The following is a 22,103-nucleotide window of genomic DNA, read 5'->3' on the forward strand; positions in this document are numbered from 1 at the left end:
ATAGCAGTATGTACAGTTAGGTCCAGAAATATTTGGACAGTGACACAAGTTTTGTTATTTTAGCTGTTTACAAAAACATGTTCAGAAATACAATTCTATATATAATATGGGCTGAAAGTGCACACTCCCAGCTGCAATATGAGAGTTTTCACATCCAAATCGGAGAAAGGGTTTAGGAATCCTAGCTCTGTAATGCATAGCCTCCTCTTTTTCAAGGGACCAAAAGTAATTGGACAAGGGACTCTAAGGGCTGCAATTAACTCTGAAGGCGTCTCCCTCGTTAACCTGTAATCAATGAAGTAGTTAAAAGGTCTGGGGTTGATTACAGGTGTGTGGTTTTGCATTTGGAAGCTGTTGCTGTGACCAGACAACATGCGGTCTAAGGAACTCTCAATTGAGGTGAAACAGAACATCCTGAGGCTGAAAAAAAAGAAAAAATCTATCAGAGAGATCGCAGACATGCTTGGAGTAGCAAAATCAACAGTCGGGTACATTCTGAGAAAAAAGGAATTGACTGGTGAGCTTGGGAACTCAAAAAGGCCTGGGCGTCCACGGATGACAACAGTGGTGGATGATCGCCGCATACTTTCTTTGGTGAAGAAGAACCCGTTCACAACATCAACTGAAGTCCAGAACACTCTCAGTGAAGTAGGTGTATCTGTCTCTAAGTCACCAGTAAAGAGAAGACTCCATGAAAGTAAATACAAAGGGTTCACATCTAGATGCAAACCATTCATCAATTCCAAAAATAGACAGGCCAGAGTTACATTTGCTGAAAACACCTCATGAAGCCAGCTCAGTTCTGGAAAAGTATTCTATGGACAGATGAGACCAAGATCAACCTGTACCAGAATGATGGGAAGAAAAAAGTGTGGAGAAGAAAGGGAACAGCACATGATCCAAGGCACACCACGTCCTCTGTAAAACATGGTGGAGGCAACGTGATGGCATGGGCATGCATGGCTTTCAATGGCACTGGGTCACTTGTGTTTATTGATGACATAACAGCAGACAAGAGTAGCCGGATGAATTCTGAAGTGTACCGGGATATACTTTCAGCCCAGATTCAGCCAAATGCCGCAAAGTTGATCGGACGGCGCTTCATAGTACAGATGGACAATGACCCCAAGCATACAGCCAAAGCTACCCAGGAGTTCATGAGTGCAAAAAAGTGGAACATTCTGCAATGGCCAAGTCAATCACCAGATCTTAACCCAATTGAGCATGCATTTCACTTGCTCAAATCCAGACTTAAGACGGAAAGACCCACAAACAAGCAAGACCTGAAGGCTGCGGCTGTAAAGGCCTGGCAAAGCATTAAGAAGGAGGAAACCCAGCGTTTGGTGATGTCCATGGGTTCCAGACTTAAGGCAGTGATTGCCTCCAAAGGATTCGCAACAAAATATTGAAAATAAAAATATTTTGTTTGGGTTTGGTTTATTTGTCCAATTACTTTTGACCTCCTAAAATGTGGAGTGTTTGTAAAGAAATGTGACAATTCCTACAATTTCTATCAGATATTTTTGTTCAAACCTTCAAATTAAACATTACAATCTGCACTTGAATTCTGTTGTAGAGATTTCATTTCAAATCCAATGTGGTGGCATGCAGAGCCCAACTCGCCAAAATTGTGTCACTGGCCAAAGATTTCTGGACCTAACTGTATGTATGTATGTATGTATGTATGCATGTATACAGTGCTGTGCAAATTAATTGGGACAAAGCCAAAAAAAAACATATTTTTGAATATTTAATAATAAAATGTTATAATGCAGTGTTACCGTACATACAATTTTAGGAAGAAATCTGTCCTTTAGCAGATATGAGATTTTCCATCCGTTTTGATTCTACCAAGTTGTTGCATACATTCTTCATCATGGAGCCATGCTTGTATGGCGCTGTGTATCAGGCCTTCTTTGCTTGTATAGCGCTGTGTATCAGGCGTTCTTTGCTTGTATGGCGCTGTGTATCAGGCCTTCTTTGCTTGTATGGCGCTGTGTATCAGGCCTTCTTTGCTTGTATGGCGCTGTGTATCAGGCCTTCTTTGCTTGTATGGCGCTGTGTATCAGGCCTTCTTTGCTTGTATGGCGCTGTGTATCAGGCCTTCTTTGCTTGTATGGCGCTGTGTATCAGGCCTTCTTTGCTTGTATGGCGCTGTGTATCAGGCCTTCTTTGCTTGTATGGCGCTGTGTATCAGGCCTTCTTTGCTTGTGTGGCGCTGTGTATCAGGCCTTCTTTGCTTGTATAGCGCTGTGTATCAGGCCTTCTTTGCTTGTATGGCGCTGTGTATCAGGCCTTCTTTGCTTGTATGGCGCTGTGTATCAGGCCTTCTTTGCTTGTATGGCGCTGTGTATCAGGCCTTCTTTGCTTGTATGGCGCTGTGTATCAGGCCTTCTTTGCTTGTATAGCGCTGTGTATCAGGCCTTCTTTGCTTGTATGGCGCTGTGTATCAGGCCTTCTTTGCTTGTATGGCGCTGTGTATCAGGCCTTCTTTGCTTGTATGGCGCTGTGTATCAGGCCTTCTTTGCTTGTATGGCGCTGTGTATCAGGCCTTCTTTGCTTGTATGGCGCTGTGTATCAGGCCTTCTTTGCTTGTATGGCGCTGTGTATCAGGCCTTCTTTGCTTGTATGGCGCTGTGTATCAGGCCTTCTTTGCTTGTGTGGCGCTGTGTATCAGGCCTTCTTTGCTTGTATAGCGCTGTGTATCAGGCCTTCTTTGCTTGTATGGCGCTGTGTATCAGGCCTTCTTTGCTTGTATGGCGCTGTGTATCAGGCCTTCTTTGCTTGTATGGCGCTGTGTATCAGGCCTTCTTTGCTTGTATGGCGCTGTGTATCAGGCCTTCTTTGCTTGTATGGCGCTGTGTATCAGGCGTTCTTTGCTTGTATGGCGCTGTGTATCAGGCGTTCTTTGCTTGGTTTGCGCTGTGTATCAGGCCTTCTTTGCTTGTATGGCGCTGTGTATCAGGCCTTCTTTGCTTGTATGGCGCTGTGTATCAGTCGTTCTTTGCTTGGTTTGCGCTGTGTATCAGGCCTTCTTTGCTTGTATGGCGCTGTGTATCATGCGTTCTTTGCTTGTATGGCGCTGTGTATCAGGCCTTCTTTGCTTGTATGGCGCTGTGTATCATGCGTTCTTTGCTTGTATGGCGCTGTGTATCATGCGTTCTTTGCTTGTATGGCGCTGTGTATCAGGCCTTCTTTGCTTGTATGGCGCTGTGTATCATGCGTTCTTTGCTTGTATGGCGCTGTGTATCATGCGTTCTTTGCTTGTATGGTGCTGTGTATCATGCGTTCTTTGCTTGTATGGCGCTGTGTATCAGGCCTTCTTTGCTTGTATGGCGCTGTGTATCAGGCCTTCTTTGCTTGTATGGCGCTGTGTATCAGGCCTTCTTTGCTTGTATGGCGCTGTGTATCAGGCCTTCTTTGCTTGTATGGCGCTGTGTATCAGGCGTTCTTTGCTTGTATGGCGCTGTGTATCAGGCCTTCTTTGCTTGTATGGCGCTGTGTATCAGGCCTTCTTTGCTTGTATGGCGCTGTGTATCAGGCGTTCTTTGCTTGTATGGCGCTGTGTATCAGGCCTTCTTTGCTTGTATGGCGCTGTGTATCAGGCCTTCTTTGCTTGTATGGCGCTGTGTATCAGGCCTTCTTTGCTTGTATGGCGCTGTGTATCAGGCCTTCTTTGCTTGTATGGCGCTGTGTATCAGGCGTTCTTTGCTTGTATGGCACTGTGTATCATGCGTTCTTTGCTTGTATGGCGCTGTGTATCAGGCCTTCTTTGCTTGTATGGCGCTGTGTATCAGGCCTTCTTTGCTTGTATGGCGCTGTGTATCAGGCGTTCTTTGCTTGTATGGCGCTGTGTATCAGGCCTTCTTTGCTTGTATGGCGCTGTGTATCAGGCCTTCTTTGCTTGTATGGCGCTGTGTATCATGCGTTCTTTGCTTGTATGGCGCTGTGTATCAGGCCTTCTTTGCTTGTATGGCGCTGTGTATCAGGCGTTCTTTGCTTGTATGGCGCTGTGTATCAGGCCTTCTTTGCTTGTATGGCGCTGTGTATCAGGCCTTCTTTGCTTGTATGGCGCTGTGTATCAGGCCTTCTTTGCTTGTATGGCACTGTGTATCAGGCCTTCTTTGCTTGTATGGCGCTGTGTATCATGCGTTCTTTGCTTGTATGGCGCTGTGTATCAGGCCTTCTTTGCTTGTATGGCGCTGTGTATCAGGCGTTCTTTGCTTGTATGGCGCTGTGTATCAGGCCTTCTTTGCTTGTATGGCGCTGTGTATCAGGCCTTCTTTGCTTGTATGGCGCTGTGTATCATGCGTTCTTTGCTTGTATGGCGCTGTGTATCAGGCCTTCTTTGCTTGTATAGCGCTGTGTATCAGGCGTTCTTTGCTTGTATGGCGCTGTGTATCAGGCCTTCTTTGCTTGTATGGCGCTGTGTATCATGCGTTCTTTGCTTGTATGGCGCTGTGTATCAGGCCTTCTTTGCTTGTCTGGCGCTGTGTATCAGGCCTTCTTTGCTTGTATGGCGCTGTGTATCAGGCCTTGTTTGCTTGTATGGCGCTGTGTATCAGGCCTTCTTTGCTTGTATGGCGCTGTGTATCATGCGTTCTTTGCTTGTATGGCGCTGTGTATCATGCGTTCTTTGCTTGTATGGCGCTGTGTATCAGGCCTTGTTTGCTTGTATGGCGCTGTGTATCAGGCCTTCTTTGCTTGTATGGCGCTGTGTATCATGCGTTCTTTGCTTGTATGGCGCTGTGTATCAGGCCTTCTTTGCTTGTATGGCGCTGTGTATCAGGCCTTCTTTGCTTGTATGGCGCTGTGTATCAGGCCTTGTTTGCTTGTATGGCGCTGTGTATCAGGCCTTGTTTGCTTGTCTGGCGCTGTGTATCAGGCCTTCTTTGCTTGTATGGCGCTGTGTATCATGCGTTCTTTGCTTGTATGGCGCTGTGTATCAGGCCTTGTTTGCTTGTATGGCGCTGTGTATCAGGCCTTGTTTGCTTGTCTGGCGCTGTGTATCATGCGTTCTTTGCTTGTATGGCGCTGTGTATCATGCCTTCTTTGCTTGTATGGCGCTGTGTATCAGGCCTTCTTTGCTTGTATGGCGCTGTGTATCAGGCCTTGTTTGCTTGTATGGCGCTGTGTATCAGGCCTTGTTTGCTTGTCTGGCGCTGTGTATCAGGCCTTCTTTGCTTGTATGGCGCTGTGTATCATGCGTTCTTTGCTTGTATGGCGCTGTGTATCAGGCCTTGTTTGCTTGTATGGCGCTGTGTATCAGGCCTTGTTTGCTTGTCTGGCGCTGTGTATCATGCGTTCTTTGCTTGTATGGCGCTGTGTATCAGGCGTTCTTTGCTTGTATGGCGCTGTGCATCAGGCCTTCTTTGCTTGTGTGGCGCTGTGTATCAGGCCTTCTTTGCTTGTATGGTGCTGTGCATCATGCGTTCTTTGCTTGTATGGCGCTGTGCATCAGGCCTTCTTTGCTTGTGTGGCGCTGTGCATCAGGCCTTCTTTGCTTGTATGGCGCTGTGTATCAGGCCTTCTTTGCTTGTATGGCGCTGTGTATCAGGCCTTCTTTGCTTGTATGGCGCTGTGTATCAGGCCTTCTTTGCTTGTATGGTGCTGTGTATCATGCGTTCTTTGCTTGTATGGCGCTGTGTATCATGCGTTCTTTGCTTGTATGGCGCTGTGTATCATGCCTTCTTTGCTTGTATGGCGCTGTGTATCAGGCCTTCTTTGCTTGTATGGCGCTGTGTATCAGGCCTTGTTTGCTTGTATGGCGCTGTGTATCAGGCCTTCTTTGCTTGTCTGGCGCTGTGTATCAGGCCTTCTTTGCTTGTATGGCGCTGTGTATCAGGCCTTCTTTGCTTGTATGGCGCTGTGTATCAGGCGTTCTTTGCTTGTATGGCGCTGTGTATCAGGCCTTCTTTGCTTGTATGGCGCTGTGTATCAGGCCTTCTTTGCTTGTATGGCGCTGTGTATCAGGCGTTCTTTGCTTGTATGGCGCTGTGTATCATGCGTTCTTTGCTTGTATGGCGCTGTGTATCATGCGTTCTTTGCTTGTATGGCGCTGTGTATCAGGCCTTCTTTGCTTGTATGGCGCTGTGTATCAGGCGTTCTTTGCTTGTATGGCGCTGTGTATCAGGCGTTCTTTGCTTGTATGGCGCTGTGTATCAGGCCTTCTTTGCTTGTATGGCGCTGTGTATCAGGCCTTGTTTGCTTGTATGGCGCTGTGTATCAGGCCTTCTTTGCTTGTCTGGCGCTGTGTATCAGGCCTTCTTTGCTTGTATGGCGCTGTGTATCATGCGTTCTTTGCTTGTATGGCGCTGTGTATCAGGCCTTGTTTGCTTGTATGGCGCTGTGTATCAGGCCTTCTTTGCTTGTATGACGCTGTGTATCAGGCCTTCTTTGCTTGTATGGCGCTGTGTATCATGCGTTCTTTGCTTGTATGGCGCTGTGTATCATGCGTTCTTTGCTTGTATGGCGCTGTGTATCATGCGTTCTTTGCTTGTATGGCGCTGTGTATCAGGCGTTCTTTGCTTGTATGGCGCTGTGTATCAGGCGTTCTTTGCTTGTATGGCGCTGTGTATCATGCGTTCTTTGCTTGTATGGCGCTGTGTATCATGCGTTCTTTGCTTGTATGGCGCTGTGTATCATGCGTTCTTTGCTTGTATGGCGCTGTGTATCATGCGTTCTTTGCTTGTATGGCGCTGTGTATCATGCGTTCTTTGCTTGTATGGCGCTGTGTATCATGCGTTCTTTGCTTGTATGGCGCTGTGTATCATGCGTTCTTTGCTTGTATGGCGCTGTGTATCATGCGTTCTTTGCTTGTATGGCGCTGTGTATCATGCGTTCTTTGCTTGTATGGCGCTGTGTATCAGGCGTTCTTTGCTTGTCTGGCGCTGTGTATCAGGCGTTCTTTGCTTGTCTGGCGCTGTGTATCATGCGTTCTTTGCTTGTATGGCGCTGTGTATCATGCGTTCTTTGCTTGTATGGCGCTGTGTATCATGCGTTCTTTGCTTGTATGGCGCTGTGTATCATGCGTTCTTTGCTTGTATGGCGCTGTGTATCATGCGTTCTTTGCTTGTATGGCGCTGTGTATCAGGCGTTCTTTGCTTGTATGGCGCTGTGTATCATGCGTTCTTTGCTTGTATGGCGCTGTGTATCATGCGTTCTTTGCTTGTATGGCGCTGTGTATCATGCGTTCTTTGCTTGTATGGCGCTGTGTATCATGCGTTCTTTGCTTGTATGGCGCTGTGTATCATGCGTTCTTTGCTTGTATGGCGCTGTGTATCATGCGTTCTTTGCTTGTATGGCGCTGTGTATCATGCGTTCTTTGCTTGTATGGCGCTGTGTATCATGCGTTCTTTGCTTGTATGGCGCTGTGTATCATGCGTTCTTTGCTTGTATGGCGCTGTGTATCATGCGTTCTTTGCTTGTATGGCGCTGTGTATCAGGCCTTGTTTGCTTGTATGGCGCTGTGTATCAGGCCTTCTTTGCTTGTATGGCGCTGTGTATCAGGCCTTGTTTGCTTGTATGGCGCTGTGTATCAGGCCTTGTTTGCTTGTCTGGCGCTGTGTATCAGGCCTTCTTTGCTTGTATGGCGCTGTGTATCATGCGTTCTTTGCTTGTATGGCGCTGTGTATCAGGCCTTGTTTGCTTGTATGGCGCTGTGTATCATGCGTTCTTTGCTTGTATGGCGCTGTGTATCATGCGTTCTTTGCTTGTATGGCGCTGTGTATCAGGCCTTCTTTGCTTGTATGGCGCTGTGTATCAGGCGTTCTTTGCTTGTATGGCGCTGTGTATCATGCCTTCTTTGCTTGTATGGCGCTGTGTATCATGCGTTCTTTGCTTGTATGGTGCTGTGTATCATGCGTTCTTTGCTTGTATGGCGCTGTGTATCATGCCTTCTTTGCTTGTATGGCGCTGTGTATCAGGCCTTCTTTGCTTGTATGGCGCTGTGTATCAGGCCTTGTTTGCTTGTCTGGCGCTGTGTATCAGGCCTTCTTTGCTTGTATGGCGCTGTGTATCAGGCCTTCTTTGCTTGTATGGCGCTGTGTATCAGGCCTTGTTTGCTTGTATGGCGCTGTGTATCAGGCCTTCTTTGCTTGTATGGCGCTGTGTATCAGGCCTTCTTTGCTTGTATGGCGCTGTGTATCAGGCGTTCTTTGCTTGTATGGCGCTGTGTATCATGCCTTCTTTGCTTGTATGGCGCTGTGTATCATGCGTTCTTTGCTTGTATGGTGCTGTGTATCATGCGTTCTTTGCTTGTATGGCGCTGTGTATCATGCCTTCTTTGCTTGTATGGCGCTGTGTATCAGGCCTTCTTTGCTTGTATGGCGCTGTGTATCAGGCCTTGTTTGCTTGTCTGGCGCTGTGTATCAGGCCTTCTTTGCTTGTATGGCGCTGTGTATCAGGCCTTCTTTGCTTGTATGGCGCTGTGTATCAGGCCTTGTTTGCTTGTATGGCGCTGTGTATCAGGCCTTCTTTGCTTGTATGGCGCTGTGTATCAGGCCTTGTTTGCTTGTATGGCGCTGTGTATCAGGCCTTGTTTGCTTGTCTGGCGCTGTGTATCAGGCCTTCTTTGCTTGTATGGCGCTGTGTATCATGCGTTCTTTGCTTGTATGGCGCTGTGTATCATGCGTTCTTTGCTTGTCTGGCGCTGTGTATCAGGCCTTCTTTGCTTGTATGGCGCTGTGTATCAGGCCTTCTTTGCTTGTATGGCGCTGTGTATCAGGCCTTGTTTGCTTGTATGGCGCTGTGTATCAGGCCTTGTTTGCTTGTATGGCGCTGTGTATCAGGCCTTGTTTGCTTGTATGGCGCTGTGTATCAGGCCTTGTTTGCTTGTCTGGCGCTGTGTATCATGCGTTCTTTGCTTGTATGGCGCTGTGTATCAGGCCTTCTTTGCTTGTATGGCGCTGTGTATCAGGCGTTCTTTGCTTGTATGGCGCTGTGTATCATGCCTTCTTTGCTTGTATGGCGCTGTGTATCATGCGTTCTTTGCTTGTATGGTGCTGTGTATCATGCGTTCTTTGCTTGTATGGTGCTGTGTATCATGCGTTCTTTGCTTGTATGGCGCTGTGTATCATGCCTTCTTTGCTTGTATGGCGCTGTGTATCATGCCTTCTTTGCTTGTATGGCGCTGTGTATCAGGCCTTCTTTGCTTGTGTGGCGCTGTGTATCAGGCCTTCTTTGCTTGTATGGCGCTGTGTATCAGGCCTTCTTTGCTTGTATGGCGCTGTGTATCAGGCCTTCTTTGCTTGTATGGCGCTGTGTATCAGGCCTTCTTTGCTTGTATGGCGCTGTGTATCAGGCCTTCTTTGCTTGTATGGCGCTGTGTATCAGGCCTTGTTTGCTTGTCTGGCGCTGTGTATCAGGCCTTCTTTGCTTGTATGGCGCTGTGTATCAGGCCTTCTTTGCTTGTATGGCGCTGTGTATCAGGCCTTGTTTGCTTGTATGGCGCTGTGTATCAGGCCTTCTTTGCTTGTATGGCGCTGTGTATCAGGCCTTGTTTGCTTGTATGGCGCTGTGTATCAGGCCTTGTTTGCTTGTCTGGCGCTGTGTATCAGGCCTTCTTTGCTTGTATGGCGCTGTGTATCATGCGTTCTTTGCTTGTATGGCGCTGTGTATCATGCGTTCTTTGCTTGTCTGGCGCTGTGTATCAGGCCTTCTTTGCTTGTATGGCGCTGTGTATCAGGCCTTCTTTGCTTGTATGGCGCTGTGTATCAGGCCTTGTTTGCTTGTATGGCGCTGTGTATCAGGCCTTCTTTGCTTGTATGGCGCTGTGTATCAGGCCTTGTTTGCTTGTATGGCGCTGTGTATCAGGCCTTGTTTGCTTGTCTGGCGCTGTGTATCAGGCCTTCTTTGCTTGTATGGCGCTGTGTATCATGCGTTCTTTGCTTGTATGGCGCTGTGTATCATGCGTTCTTTGCTTGTATGGCGCTGTGTATCAGGCCTTCTTTGCTTGTATGGCGCTGTGCATCATGTGTTCTTTGCTTGTATGGCGCTGTGTATCAGGCCTTCTTTGCTTGTATGGCGCTGTGTATCATGCGTTCTTTGCTTGTATGGCGCTGTGTATCATGCGTTCTTTGCTTGTATGGCGCTGTGTATCAGGCCTTCTTTGCTTGTATGGCGCTGTGCATCATGCCTTCTTTGCTTGTGTGGCGCGGTGTATCAGGCCTTCTTTGCTTGTACAGTCCATTTTGACGTCTCTTCACAATGCTCCACACATTGTCTATAGGATGGAAGTCTGGGGAATTGCCGGTCCAGCACTTTTAGTTTATTTTCTTCCAGGAATTTCTTCACACACTTGGAATTGTGGCATGGAGACAAATCTTGTTGGAATGACCCTTCAAATTTACACATGAATGGCACAATAAAACGTTTAATAACATCCATGTATTTGGATGAATTCATCATCCCATCAACAGGAAATAAGCTCCCTGCACCATCAGCTGTAAAAAAGCCGCAAAACATTTGTTTTTGAGGGTGTGTTACAGTTTGTTGAATATGATCCGCTCGTAATGCTTCATTGTTGCTTCTTCTAACAACACTTGCTCTGTACCCTTGAGCAAAAGATGGGTTTCATCACTGAAAATTACCTTTTCCACTGGCTAGTTGACCAACAATTGTATTTTTTGCCCATGCGAGTCGTTTTGCCTCCGATGTCAGAAGTTGTTTCTTTACTGGCTTTGTTGCCCTCCGACCAGCTTCCAGAAGCCTGCGCCAGACAGTCCAATCACCAATATCAATACCTGCAGCGAGGAAGTCTCTTTGGAGTCTTAACTTGTTTTTCTTGCATTCATTTTACTATTTCTGAGAAGTGTTTTCTCAGTTCTTGGTGTCGTTTTCCTTTTTCTTCCACATTTCCCTTTTCGTTTTGGAGAAAACTATCCAGTTTCATTGTGTGCGCAAATCATTCTTGAAACGATAGATTTTCCAATACCAAGGGTGGAAGCGATTTCTCTTACAGTCAGACTTGTATTAAGAGTAATAATTCTAGACCTCTTCCGTGAAGTAACATCCATTATTACCGGCACGAATCACACTGAGAGGAAAACTACACTAAACCACTCGCCACAGAAACAAGCTCTCACCTGAAGCTGAGGCGGCGGCTAGCTGTGATTTTCTGACTAAGGCTATGTGCGCACTAGGCGTTTTTTTCATGCTGCGTTTTTATGTGCGTTTTTGTCTAAAAAACGCACCCGCGGCTAAAAAAACGCGGCAAAAACGCATGCGTTTTTGCCGCGATTTGGTGCGTTTTTTGCTGCGTTTTTGCTCACTGCGATTTTAATCAGTGCACAATGCCATTAAAGATTGTTGATGAAAAAAAAAAAAAAAAAAAGGTCTGATGTCATTTCCTTCTTCAAAATGTTCATTGTATGCAGGAGAGCAGACAGCAGCTGCAGAACTACAAGTCTCAGCATCCTCCATTCACTAGTGTATGCAGGAGAGCAGACAGCAGCTGTAGAACTACAAGTCTCAGCATCCTCCATTCACTAGTGTATGCAGGAGAGCAGACAGCAGCTGCAGGACTACAAGTCTCAGCATCCTCCATTCACTAGTGAATGCAGGAGAGCAGACAGCAGCTGCAGGACTACAAGTCTCAGCATCCTCCATTCACTAGTGTATGCAGGAGAGCAGACAGCAGCTGCAGGACTACAAGTCTCAGCATCCTCCATTCACTAGTGTATGCAGGAGAGCAGACAGCAGCTGCAGAACTACAAGTCTCAGCATCCTCCATTCACTAGTGTATGCAGGAGAGCAGGCAGCAGCTGCAGAACTACAAGGCTCAGCAGCCTCCATTCACTAGTGTATGCAGGAGAGCAGACAGCAGCTGCAGAACTACAAGTCTCAGCATCCTCCATTCACTAGTGTATGCAGGAGAGCAGGCAGCAGCTGCAGAACTACAAGGCTCAGCAGCCTCCATCCAGGACTGTATGCAGTTTTTTGCCCAAAAAGAAAAAAAAATGACATGGGCTTCGCCATATTTTTGTATGCTAGCCGGGTACAGCAGGCAGGTACGGGCTGCCCCCAACCCCCAGCTGCCTATTTGTACCCGGCTGGGAACCAAAAATATAGAGAAGCCCTTTTTTTTTAATTATTTCATGAAATAATTAAAAAAAAAAAATGACGTGGGCTTCGCCTAATTTTTGAGTCCAGCCGGGTACAACTAGGCAGCTGGGGATTGGAATCCACAGTGCAGGGTGCCCATGCTTTCTGGGCACCCCCACTGCGAATTGCAGTCCGCAGCCACCCCAGAAAATGGCGCTTTCATAGAAGCGCCATCTTCTGGCGCTGTATCCAACTCTTCTAGCTGCCCTGATGCCGGGTGGCTAGCTAGGTAATAATGGAGTTAGGGCTAGCTGTATATTATCAGCTAGCCCTAAGCCCAAAATTCATGGTGTCACGCCAATATTAGACATGGCCACCATGAATTTCTAGTAATGATAAAAAAAAAACACAACACACAGAAAAATATTTTTATTAGAAATAAAACACAACACAATTAGTGACTCCATCTTTATTGAAATTAACCCCCCTCCGCAGTAATCCTGGGTCAGGGTCCCGCGCCGTCCAATCAGGATCCAATATCATCTGATCGGTTTGCTGGAAGGCAAAGCGATCAGATGATGTGTCAGGTTCAAAAGCCTGAATCCCATCACACATCAGCTGATTGTATAAAAGCCGATTATACAATCAGCTGATGCATCAGTAGAAAAAAAAAAATAATAATACTCACTTGTGTGCTCTGCTGATGACCGGCAGCTCCTGGAGCGATCGATTGGACAGGAGTCTGATCCTATACGATCGCTGCCGGAGCTGCCGGTAATCAGCTGATGAAGTCCTCTGACGGCAGGATCAGCTGATAGCCGGCCGGGCAGGAAAAAGCCGGCGAGACTACGATCAGCTGATGCGTCAGGTGACTGCATCAGGTGATCAGCGCCAGGTCCTGCAAGCAAGGTCCTGCCGGCCGGGGAGACTGCACACAGCCAGAGCGGCGGGACCGGGAGGAGATGGGAGCGGGCATGGCACCGGACCCTGCGGACAGGTGAGTATATATGACATTTTTTTATTTTTCTACTGTTCACTTTGTTTTTCGCCGCTGCCTCCACCTCCCGCCCAGACATGGCGCCGCACGGAGCTGACATGGCACCGGACGGGAGGTGGACGCGGCGGTGACGGTACCGGGAGGATTCATGCTTCTGTGTTTACCAACAGAAGGAATCCTCTTCCTGTACACGTCACTGTAGTGCCCACCCCTTGCGTTTATAGCTGCGTTTTTAGTCATAGAAACGCGGCTATATGCGTTTTTCATTGCGTTTTTAACATCTCATTGAATTCAATGAGTGAAAAACGCAGTGAAAAACGCAGAAATAATTGACATGCTGCGTTTTTGTGGTCACCACAAAAACGCAGCTAAAAAAAAACGCTGTGTGGGGACAGCACTTATGAAAACCCATTGACATTGCTGGGGAAGCAATGTCACTGCGTTTTCAGCACAAAAACGCGGTAAAAAACGCCGCTAAAAACGCGGCAAAAACGCCTAGTGCGCACATAGCCTAAAACCAGTCAAACCATATTTTGTTACTCAAGGTTTTGTTACTCACACCTGTTCAAAGCAGTTAAAACTGGTTTGAATCACTGAGTAACCAACTTACGATTTTACTTAAAAAATGCTTTGTCCCAATTAATTTGCACAGCACTGTATATAATTATATATATATATATATATATATATATATATATATATATATATATATATATATATATATAATATATATATATATATATATATATATATATAATTATATATATATATATATATATATATATATATATATATATATATATTATACACACTGTAGCGGGGTGGGGGTCCCCCAAGACTACAAAGACGCCGTGACTCAAATAGTCCGATCCAAACAGCTTTATTGTCCTTGCTGTACATGTAAATTCATCCGGAACACAGCCGGGTTATGCACCGTCCATACGGGTCCCCGTCACACAGGCACCCCTTGCCGTAGGAGACGGTCTTACGATGCCCCGTTCGGCTGTTCCAGGAGGGTCCACAAACTTATAAGCGCTCCACGCCGGCCTGGAGCTTTTCCAGGCTTCCGGCTCTGCAGCTTACAGAGCAGACTCTTACAAGTTCATAGTGGAAGTTAACCACTTTCCTTACTCTCTGGCACCTGGTAGCAGACACCTCTAGCTGAGGTTCCTTCTTGGCCCCAGGGCCCTCTGCAGACCACGGGTCTGTGTCTCCTCCAGGAGAGGTTCGGCCCTACAGCCCTGGTCTGGCTGCACTCACCTCAGTCTCGGCTCAGACTTAATATCGGAGCCCTGTGCTCAGCCTCCACACAGGTTGCTCCATGCAGAGCTCTCGGCTCTGCTCTCACTCTCTCCCAGCACACACGCTGGAAGTCTAGAGCTAGTCTCTATCTAGACTGCCCTAGACACACTCCACCCAGGTTCTGAGACTGGATTGCTTTAACCCCTCGAGCCACACCCACAGGTGGAGGTCTGTGAATCTCAGCCCTGCAGAGCACCTTGGGATTATTAAAGGGAACCTGACCCTTATGTGTAGCAAGAAGCCTTTGTGGACTACAAGTCCCATAGCAACCTTTTTCGTCTAGATATCGCAGATACCTTCTCCACTGTGACATATAGCGACCATTTACCACGTTGGTGGTCGCTACGTCACAACACACACACACACACACAGATACGCACACCCCTCAGTACGGTCACCACCAGCCTCACTATAACAGAAGGGGCCATCCCTGATGCCTCCACCATTCACTTGTACAGGACAATCGGACTCGTTACCGTTAGCTTATAGCTTCAGGGATGCGGTGTATAGTGGAAGAGGAACAAAGCTATACATTTGTATATATTTAATCTGAAAAGTAGGCAGGGCTTATAAAAAAAAAAAATACACAAAAGATGTAACAAAGGGGACAAACACAATACAGCATATACAATTATATCAAATAAAAAGGAATAATGAAAAAGTGACTAAACCTGGGTCACCAAAATGGCTCATATTTATGAAGGGAAGAGCTTCAATGGAACAAAAGTGCACAGCAATGTATGTTCCTGGCATTGACCAAGAGTCAAAATTTGGCATGTGTTTTCACTAAAGGGAATCTGTCACTACATTTTTGCTCCCTCATCTGAGAGCAGCATAATGTAGAGACAGAGACCCTGATTCCAGCGATGTGTCACTTACTGAGCTGTCTGCTGCAGATCTAGTAGTTCTACAGAGTTCATGAATATGCTGGACTATCTGCAGCAGCCAAGTAGTCCTGAAATTATAAAATCACTAATTAAATCAGCAGGAGTTTTATCAAAACTACACTAAGCTGCCCAGTAAGTGACACATCGCTGGAATCAGGGTCTCTACCCCTACATTATACAGTCATGGCCAAAAGTTTTGAGAATGCTACAAATATTAATTTTTACAAAGTCTACTGCTTAAGTTTTTCTAATGGCAATTTGCATATACTCCAGAATGTCATAAAGAGTGATCAGCTTAACAGCAATTACTTGCAAAGTCAATATTGGCTAAGAAAATGAACTTTAACCCCCAAAACACATTTTAATAGCATTGCATTCCTGCCTTAAAAGGAGCAGCTAACATTGTTTTAGTGATTTTTCCAGTAACACAGGTGTGGATGTTGATGAGGACAGGGCTGGCGATCAATCAGTCAAGATTAAGTAAGAATAACACCACTGGACACTTTAAAAGGAGGCTGATGCTTGGTATCATTGTTTCTCTTCAGTTAACCATGGTTATCTCTAAAGAAACACATGCAGGCATCATTGCTCTGCACAAAAATGGCCTAACAGGGAAGAGTATCGCAGCTACAAAGATTGCACTTCAGTCAACAATCTATCGCATCATCAAGAACTTCAAGGAGAGAGCTTCCATTGTTGTCAAAAAGGCTCCAGGGCGCCCAAGAAGGACCAGCAAACGCCAGGACCGTATCTTAAAACTGTTTAAGCTGCGGGATGGGACTACCAGCAGTGGCGAGCTAGCGCAGCAATGGCAGCGGGCTGGTGTGAGGCTTCTGCACGCACTGTGAGGCGGAGACTGCTGGAGCAAGGCCTGGTTTCAAGGAGGGCAGCAAAGAAGCCACTTCTCTCCAGAAAAAACATCAGGGACCGACTGATATTCTGCAGAAGGTGCAGGGGGTGGACTGCTGAGGACTGGGGGAAAGTCATTTTCTCAGATGAATCCCCTTTTCGATTGTTTGGGACATCTGGAAAACAGCTTATTAGGAGAAGAAGAGGTGAGCGCTAGCACCAGTCTTGTCTCATGCCAACTGTTAAGCATCCGGAAACCATTCATGTGTGGGGTTCCTTCTAAGCTAAGGGAATCGGCTCACTCAGTCTTGCCTAAAAACACAGCCATGAATAAAGAATGTACCAGAATGTCCTCCAAGAGCAACTTCTCCCAACTGTCCAAGAGCAGTTTGGCGCCCAACAATGCCTTTTCCAGCATGATGGAGCACCTTGCCATAAAGCAAAGGTGATCACTAAATGGCTCATGGAACAAAACAGAGATTTTGGGTCCATGGCCTGGAAACTCCCCAGATCTTAATCCCATTGAGAACTTGTGGGCAATCATCAAGAGACGGGTGGACAAACAAAAACCAACAAATTCTGGCAAAATGCAAGCATTGCTTATGCAAGAATAGACGGCTATCAGTCAGGATTTGCTCCAGAAGTTGATTGAGAGCATGCCAGGGAGAATTGCAGAGGTCCTGAAGAAGAAGGGTCAACACTGCAAATATTCACTTGCTGCAGTAACTCATTCTAACTGTCAATAGAACCTTCTGGTCTCATAATATGATTGCAATTATATTTCTGTATGTGATATAAACATCAGACAAACACAATTAAACCCAGAGGGCGACAGATCATGTGAAAAAATAATTTTGGTGTCATTCTCAAAACTTTTGGCCATGACTGTACTGCTCTCAGAGTAGGTGACAAAAACCTGAAGACAGTCCCTTAAATACAAGTTACACCCATATACCTTCACTCTGGGGACTCATAACAGGGCTGGTCATGGAATGTGGCTTCAGTCTCTGAAAATTATGAGATCCCTATTTTCAGGATATCGTCACTCTTGGAGGCCCCAGACAGAATTATCTATTCAATATTATTAAAATCACAATATCATCTTTCTATAGATATGAAACATGGCATGGATAGCATCATCCAGATGGCTGATATTGCCAAAATTATGAAAAAAATATGCATGCTCTTCCTTTCGGGATTGCAAAGCTGCAGATGTGCCTCCCATAAATATTGGATCAATAAAACTCCCAACATTCCCCACTGTCCACCGGTGCCCAAAAGTCTGGGACAATCTTTTGAAATTCAGCAGAGTGGTCTTCAGATGTGACAGAAATGACATAGATCCAGTCTTCATTTCTGGACTGGTACATCTGGTTAGTAATTACCTGTCCACACCAGGTCTTCAATGGAGCTTAAAGTGTCGGTTCTCCGTGGCTCTTCCCCAGGTAATTAATCCCATATCTTCCGTATGGGGTGTGGATATGTCTCCTATCCAGAGACGCCTAATTGATTTTAATTTCTCTCCATAATAGAAGCAATTGGTCATTCACGATTTTACTTAGGGGTATCAGACTACAAGGGGACTGAATACAAATGCACGGCACAATTTTCAGATTAATATATATAGAATATTTAGAAAACCAGGTATTTCATTTATACTGCACAAATACTTGCACTTATTATTGACCACATAAAACCCTAATAAGCTTATTGGGTGTAGCGTGAAAAAATGTGGAAAAGTTCATAGGGTATGAATACTTTTTGAAGGCACTGTACAATACAACGAAAGGAGGGTGGCTGCACATACAGCTGAGGAGGCTGGCCACAAACAGTATAGAGGGGCAGGAAAGAGTCAGCATGTATGGCAGAATGGCAGGAGAGGTCAGTGATAGCCCCACAGCACGAGAGGAGGCCGGGCACATACACAGTATAGAGGGAGAGAGGAGGCCAGCACATATACAATACAGAGGGAGAGAGGAGGCCAGGCACATACACAGTATAGAGGGAGAGAGGAGGCCGGGCACATACACAGTATAGAGGGAGAGAGGAGGCCGGGCACATACACAGTATAGAGGGAGAGAGGAGGCCGGGCACATACACAGTATAGAAGGAGAGAGGAGGCCGGGCACATACACAGTATAGAGGGAGAGAGGAGGCCGGGCACATATACAGTATAGAGGGAGAGAGGAGGCCGGGCACATACACAGTATAGAGGGAGAGAGGAGGCCGGGCACATACACAGTATAGAGGGAGAGAGGAGGCCAGCACATATACAATACAGAGGGAGAGAGGAGGCCAGGCACATACACAGTATAGAGGGAGAGAGGAGGCCGGTCACATACACAGTATAGAGGGAGAGAGGAGGCCGGGCACATACACAGTATAGAGGGAGAGAGGAGGCCAGCACATATACAATACAGAGGGAGAGAGGAGGCCAGGCACATACACAGTATAGAGGGAGAGAGGAGGCCGGGCACATATACAGTATAGAGGGAGAGAGGAGGCCGGGCACATACACAGTATAGAGGGAGAGAGGAGGCCAGCACATATACAATACAGAGGGAGAGAGGAGGCCAGGCACATACACAGTATAGAGGGAGAGAGGAGGCCAGCACATATACAATACAGAGGGAGAGAGGAGACAGGGCACATACACAGTATAGAGGGAGAGAGGAGGCCAGGCACATACACAGTATAGAGGGAGAGAGGAGGCCGGGCACATACACAGTATAGAGGGAGAGAGGAGGCAGGGCACATATACAATACAGAGGGAGAGAGGAGACAGGGCACATACACAGTATAGAGGGAGAGAGGAGGCCAGCACATATACAGTATAGAGGGAGAGAGGAGGCCGGGCACATACACAGTATAGAGGGAGAGAGGAGGCCAGCACATATACAATACAGAGGGAGAGAGGAGGCCAGGCACATACACAGTATAGAGGGAGAGAGGAGGCCGGCACATATACAGTATAGAGGGAGAGAGGAGGCCGGGCACATACACAGTATAGAGGGAGAGAGGAGGCCGGGCACATATACAGTATAGAGGGAGAGAGGAGGCCGGGCACATACACAGTATAGAGGGAGAGAGGAGGCCGGGCACATACACAGTATAGAGGGAGAGAGGAGGCCAGCACATATACAGTATAGAGGGAGAGAGGAGGCCGGGCACATACACAGTATAGAGGGAGAGAGGAGGCCGGGCACATACACAGTATAGAAGGAGAGAGGAGGCCGGGCACATACACAGTATAGAGGGAGAGAGGAGGCCAGCACATATACAATACAGAGGGAGAGAGGAGGCCAGGCACATACACAGTATAGAGGGAGAGAGGAGGCCGGGCACATACACAGTATAGAGGGAGAGAGGAGGCCGGGCACATACACAGTATAGAGGGAGAGAGGAGGCCGGGCACATACACAGTATAGAGGGAGAGAGGAGGCCGGGCACATACACAGTATAGAGGGAGAGAGGAGGCCAGCACATATACAATACAGAGGGAGAGAGGAGGCCAGGCACATACACAGTATAGAAGGAGAGAGGAGGCCGGGCACATACACAGTATAGAGGGAGAGAGGAGGCCGGGCACATATACAGTATAGAGGGAGAGAGGAGGCCGGGCACATACACAGTATAGAGGGAGAGAGGAGGCCGGGCACATATACAGTATAGAGGGAGAGAGGAGGCCGGGCACATACACAGTATAGAGGGAGAGAGGAGGCCAGCACATATACAATACAGAGGGAGAGAGGAGGCCAGGCACATACACAGTATAGAGGGAGAGAGGAGGCCGGGCACATACACAGTATAGAGGGAGAGAGGAGGCCGGGCACATACACAGTATAGAGGGAGAGAGGAGGCCAGCACATATACAATACAGAGGGAGAGAGGAGGCCAGGCACATACACAGTATAGAGGGAGAGAGGAGGCCAGCACATATACAATACAGAGGGAGAGAGGAGACAGGGCACATACACAGTATAGAGGGAGAGAGGAGGCCAGGCACATACACAGTGTAGAGGGAGAGAGGAGGCAGGGCACATATACAATACAGAGGGAGAGAGGAGACAGGGCACATACACAGTATAGAGGGAGAGAGGAGGCCAGCACATATACAGTATAGAGGGAGAGAGGAGGCCGGGCACATACACAGTATAGAGGGAGAGAGGAGGCCAGCACATATACAATACAGAGGGAGAGAGGAGGCCAGGCACATACACAGTATAGAGGGAGAGAGGAGGCCGGCACATATACAGTATAGAGGGAGAGAGGAGGCCGGGCACATACACAGTATAGAGGGAGAGAGGAGGCCGGGCACATATACAGTATAGAGGGAGAGAGGAGGCCGGGCACATACACAGTATAGAGGGAGAGAGGAGGCCAGCACATATACAATACAGAGGGAGAGAGGAGGCCAGGCACATACACAGTATAGAGGGAGAGAGGAGGCCAGGCACATATACAGTATAGAGGGAGAGAGGAGGCCGGGCACATACACAGTACAGAGGGAGAGAGGAGGCCGGCACATATACAGTATAGAGGGAGAGAGGAGGCCAGCACATATACAATACAGAGGGAGAGAGGAGGCCAGGCACATATACAGTATAGAGGGAGAGAGGAGGCCGGGCACATACACAGTATAGAGGGAGAGAGAAGGCCGGGCACATACACAGTATAGAGGGAGAGAGGAGGCCGGCACATATACAGTATAGAGGGAGAGAGGAGGCCGGCACATATACAGTATAGAGGGAGAGAGGAGGCCAGCACATATACAATACAGAGGGAGAGAGGAGGCTGGACACATACACAGTATAGAGGGAGAGAGGAGGCCGGCACATATACAGTATAGAGGGAGAGAGGAGGCCGGCACATATACAGTATAGAGGGAGAGAGGAGGCCGGCACATATACAGTATAGAGGGAGAGAGGAGGCCGGGCACATATACTATACAGAGGGAGAGAGGAGGCCGGGCACATACACAGTATAGAGGGAGAGAGGAGGCTGGACACATACACAGTATAGAGGGAGAGAGGAGGCCGGCACATATACAGTATAGAGGGAGAGAGGAGGCCGGCACATATACAGTATAGAGGGAGAGAGGAGGCCGGCACATATACAGTATAGAGGGAGAGAGGAGGCTGGACACATATACAGTATAGAGGGGCAGGAAAGAGTCAGCACATATGGCAGGATGGCAGGAGAGGTCAGTCATAACCCCACAGCGCTGTACTTGTAATTACAAAATCCCACCTACCTCCAGCTCAAGGTCCTGAGGTTCTGCTGTAGACAGTGGGATGACAGCAATCTTTGTGATCTTGTAGATTTCATGGCCTTCAGGGAGGACACCAATCAAGGATTTTTGACGAATGAGTAGAAGCCACCAGGGGAGATCTGTAGGAAAGTAGTGTGATCTGTAAGTGGAGGAAACGTTTACAAAAGACTGAAGATCTGGATGTCGGGGTAATAAATGAGCCATCACCACCTGAACGGCTCATGCCTCAATGGATCATCTGCAAGCCGCCATCCCCCAATCTTCTCAATAGTGCGGTGGTGCTGCTAAAAAGGTCAACAAAATTCTGGGATGTATCAAGACAAGCATTGAATCTAGATGAAGAGAGGCACTTATTCCCCTATCCTCTACCCTGGTCAGACCCACCTGGAATACTGGGTACAGTTCTGGGCGCCCCAATTCAAGAAAGACATCGATATATTGGAGCAAGTCCAGAGAAGAGCCACCAAGATGGTAGTGTTGAGAAGGGCCATTGGATGAAATACTTAACCTCTAGACATAGGGGACTGTGGGAAGTGTGAAATGAAATCTATTCTCTATACATAAGCCAGTTTTCAGATACATACACGTGACACAGATCAAAGATGGCTGCCATTTCCTGTACTTTACACCCTGCCCTGGTATGCAAGGAATGCCAGATGTAAGAAGATCACCATATAAGGAAAAGGACCAACCCCACTGATGACCTCATGGACTAACCCCACTGATGACCTCATGGACCAACCCACTGACTGGC

The 22,103-nt window shown here is 47.4% G+C and overlaps 1 protein-coding gene across 3 annotated transcripts in view; it reads right to left on the reverse strand.

The window, feature by feature from the left end:
- INPP5F (inositol polyphosphate-5-phosphatase F) overlaps window positions 1-22,103 on the reverse strand; it is a 261,116-nt gene that overhangs the window by 112,054 nt on the left and 126,959 nt on the right. For all 3 annotated transcript variants that reach the window (XM_075348133.1, XM_075348132.1, XM_075348134.1), the window contains one exon: window positions 21,332-21,468. In XM_075348133.1, coding sequence (XP_075204248.1) covers window positions 21,332-21,468 — 137 coding nt within the window. The remainder of the gene's footprint in view (window positions 1-21,331; window positions 21,469-22,103) is intronic.

The sequence above is a fragment of the Anomaloglossus baeobatrachus genome, chromosome 5 (genome assembly GCF_048569485.1).
Source record: "Anomaloglossus baeobatrachus isolate aAnoBae1 chromosome 5, aAnoBae1.hap1, whole genome shotgun sequence".
Classification (NCBI taxonomy): Eukaryota; Metazoa; Chordata; class Amphibia; order Anura; family Aromobatidae; genus Anomaloglossus; species Anomaloglossus baeobatrachus.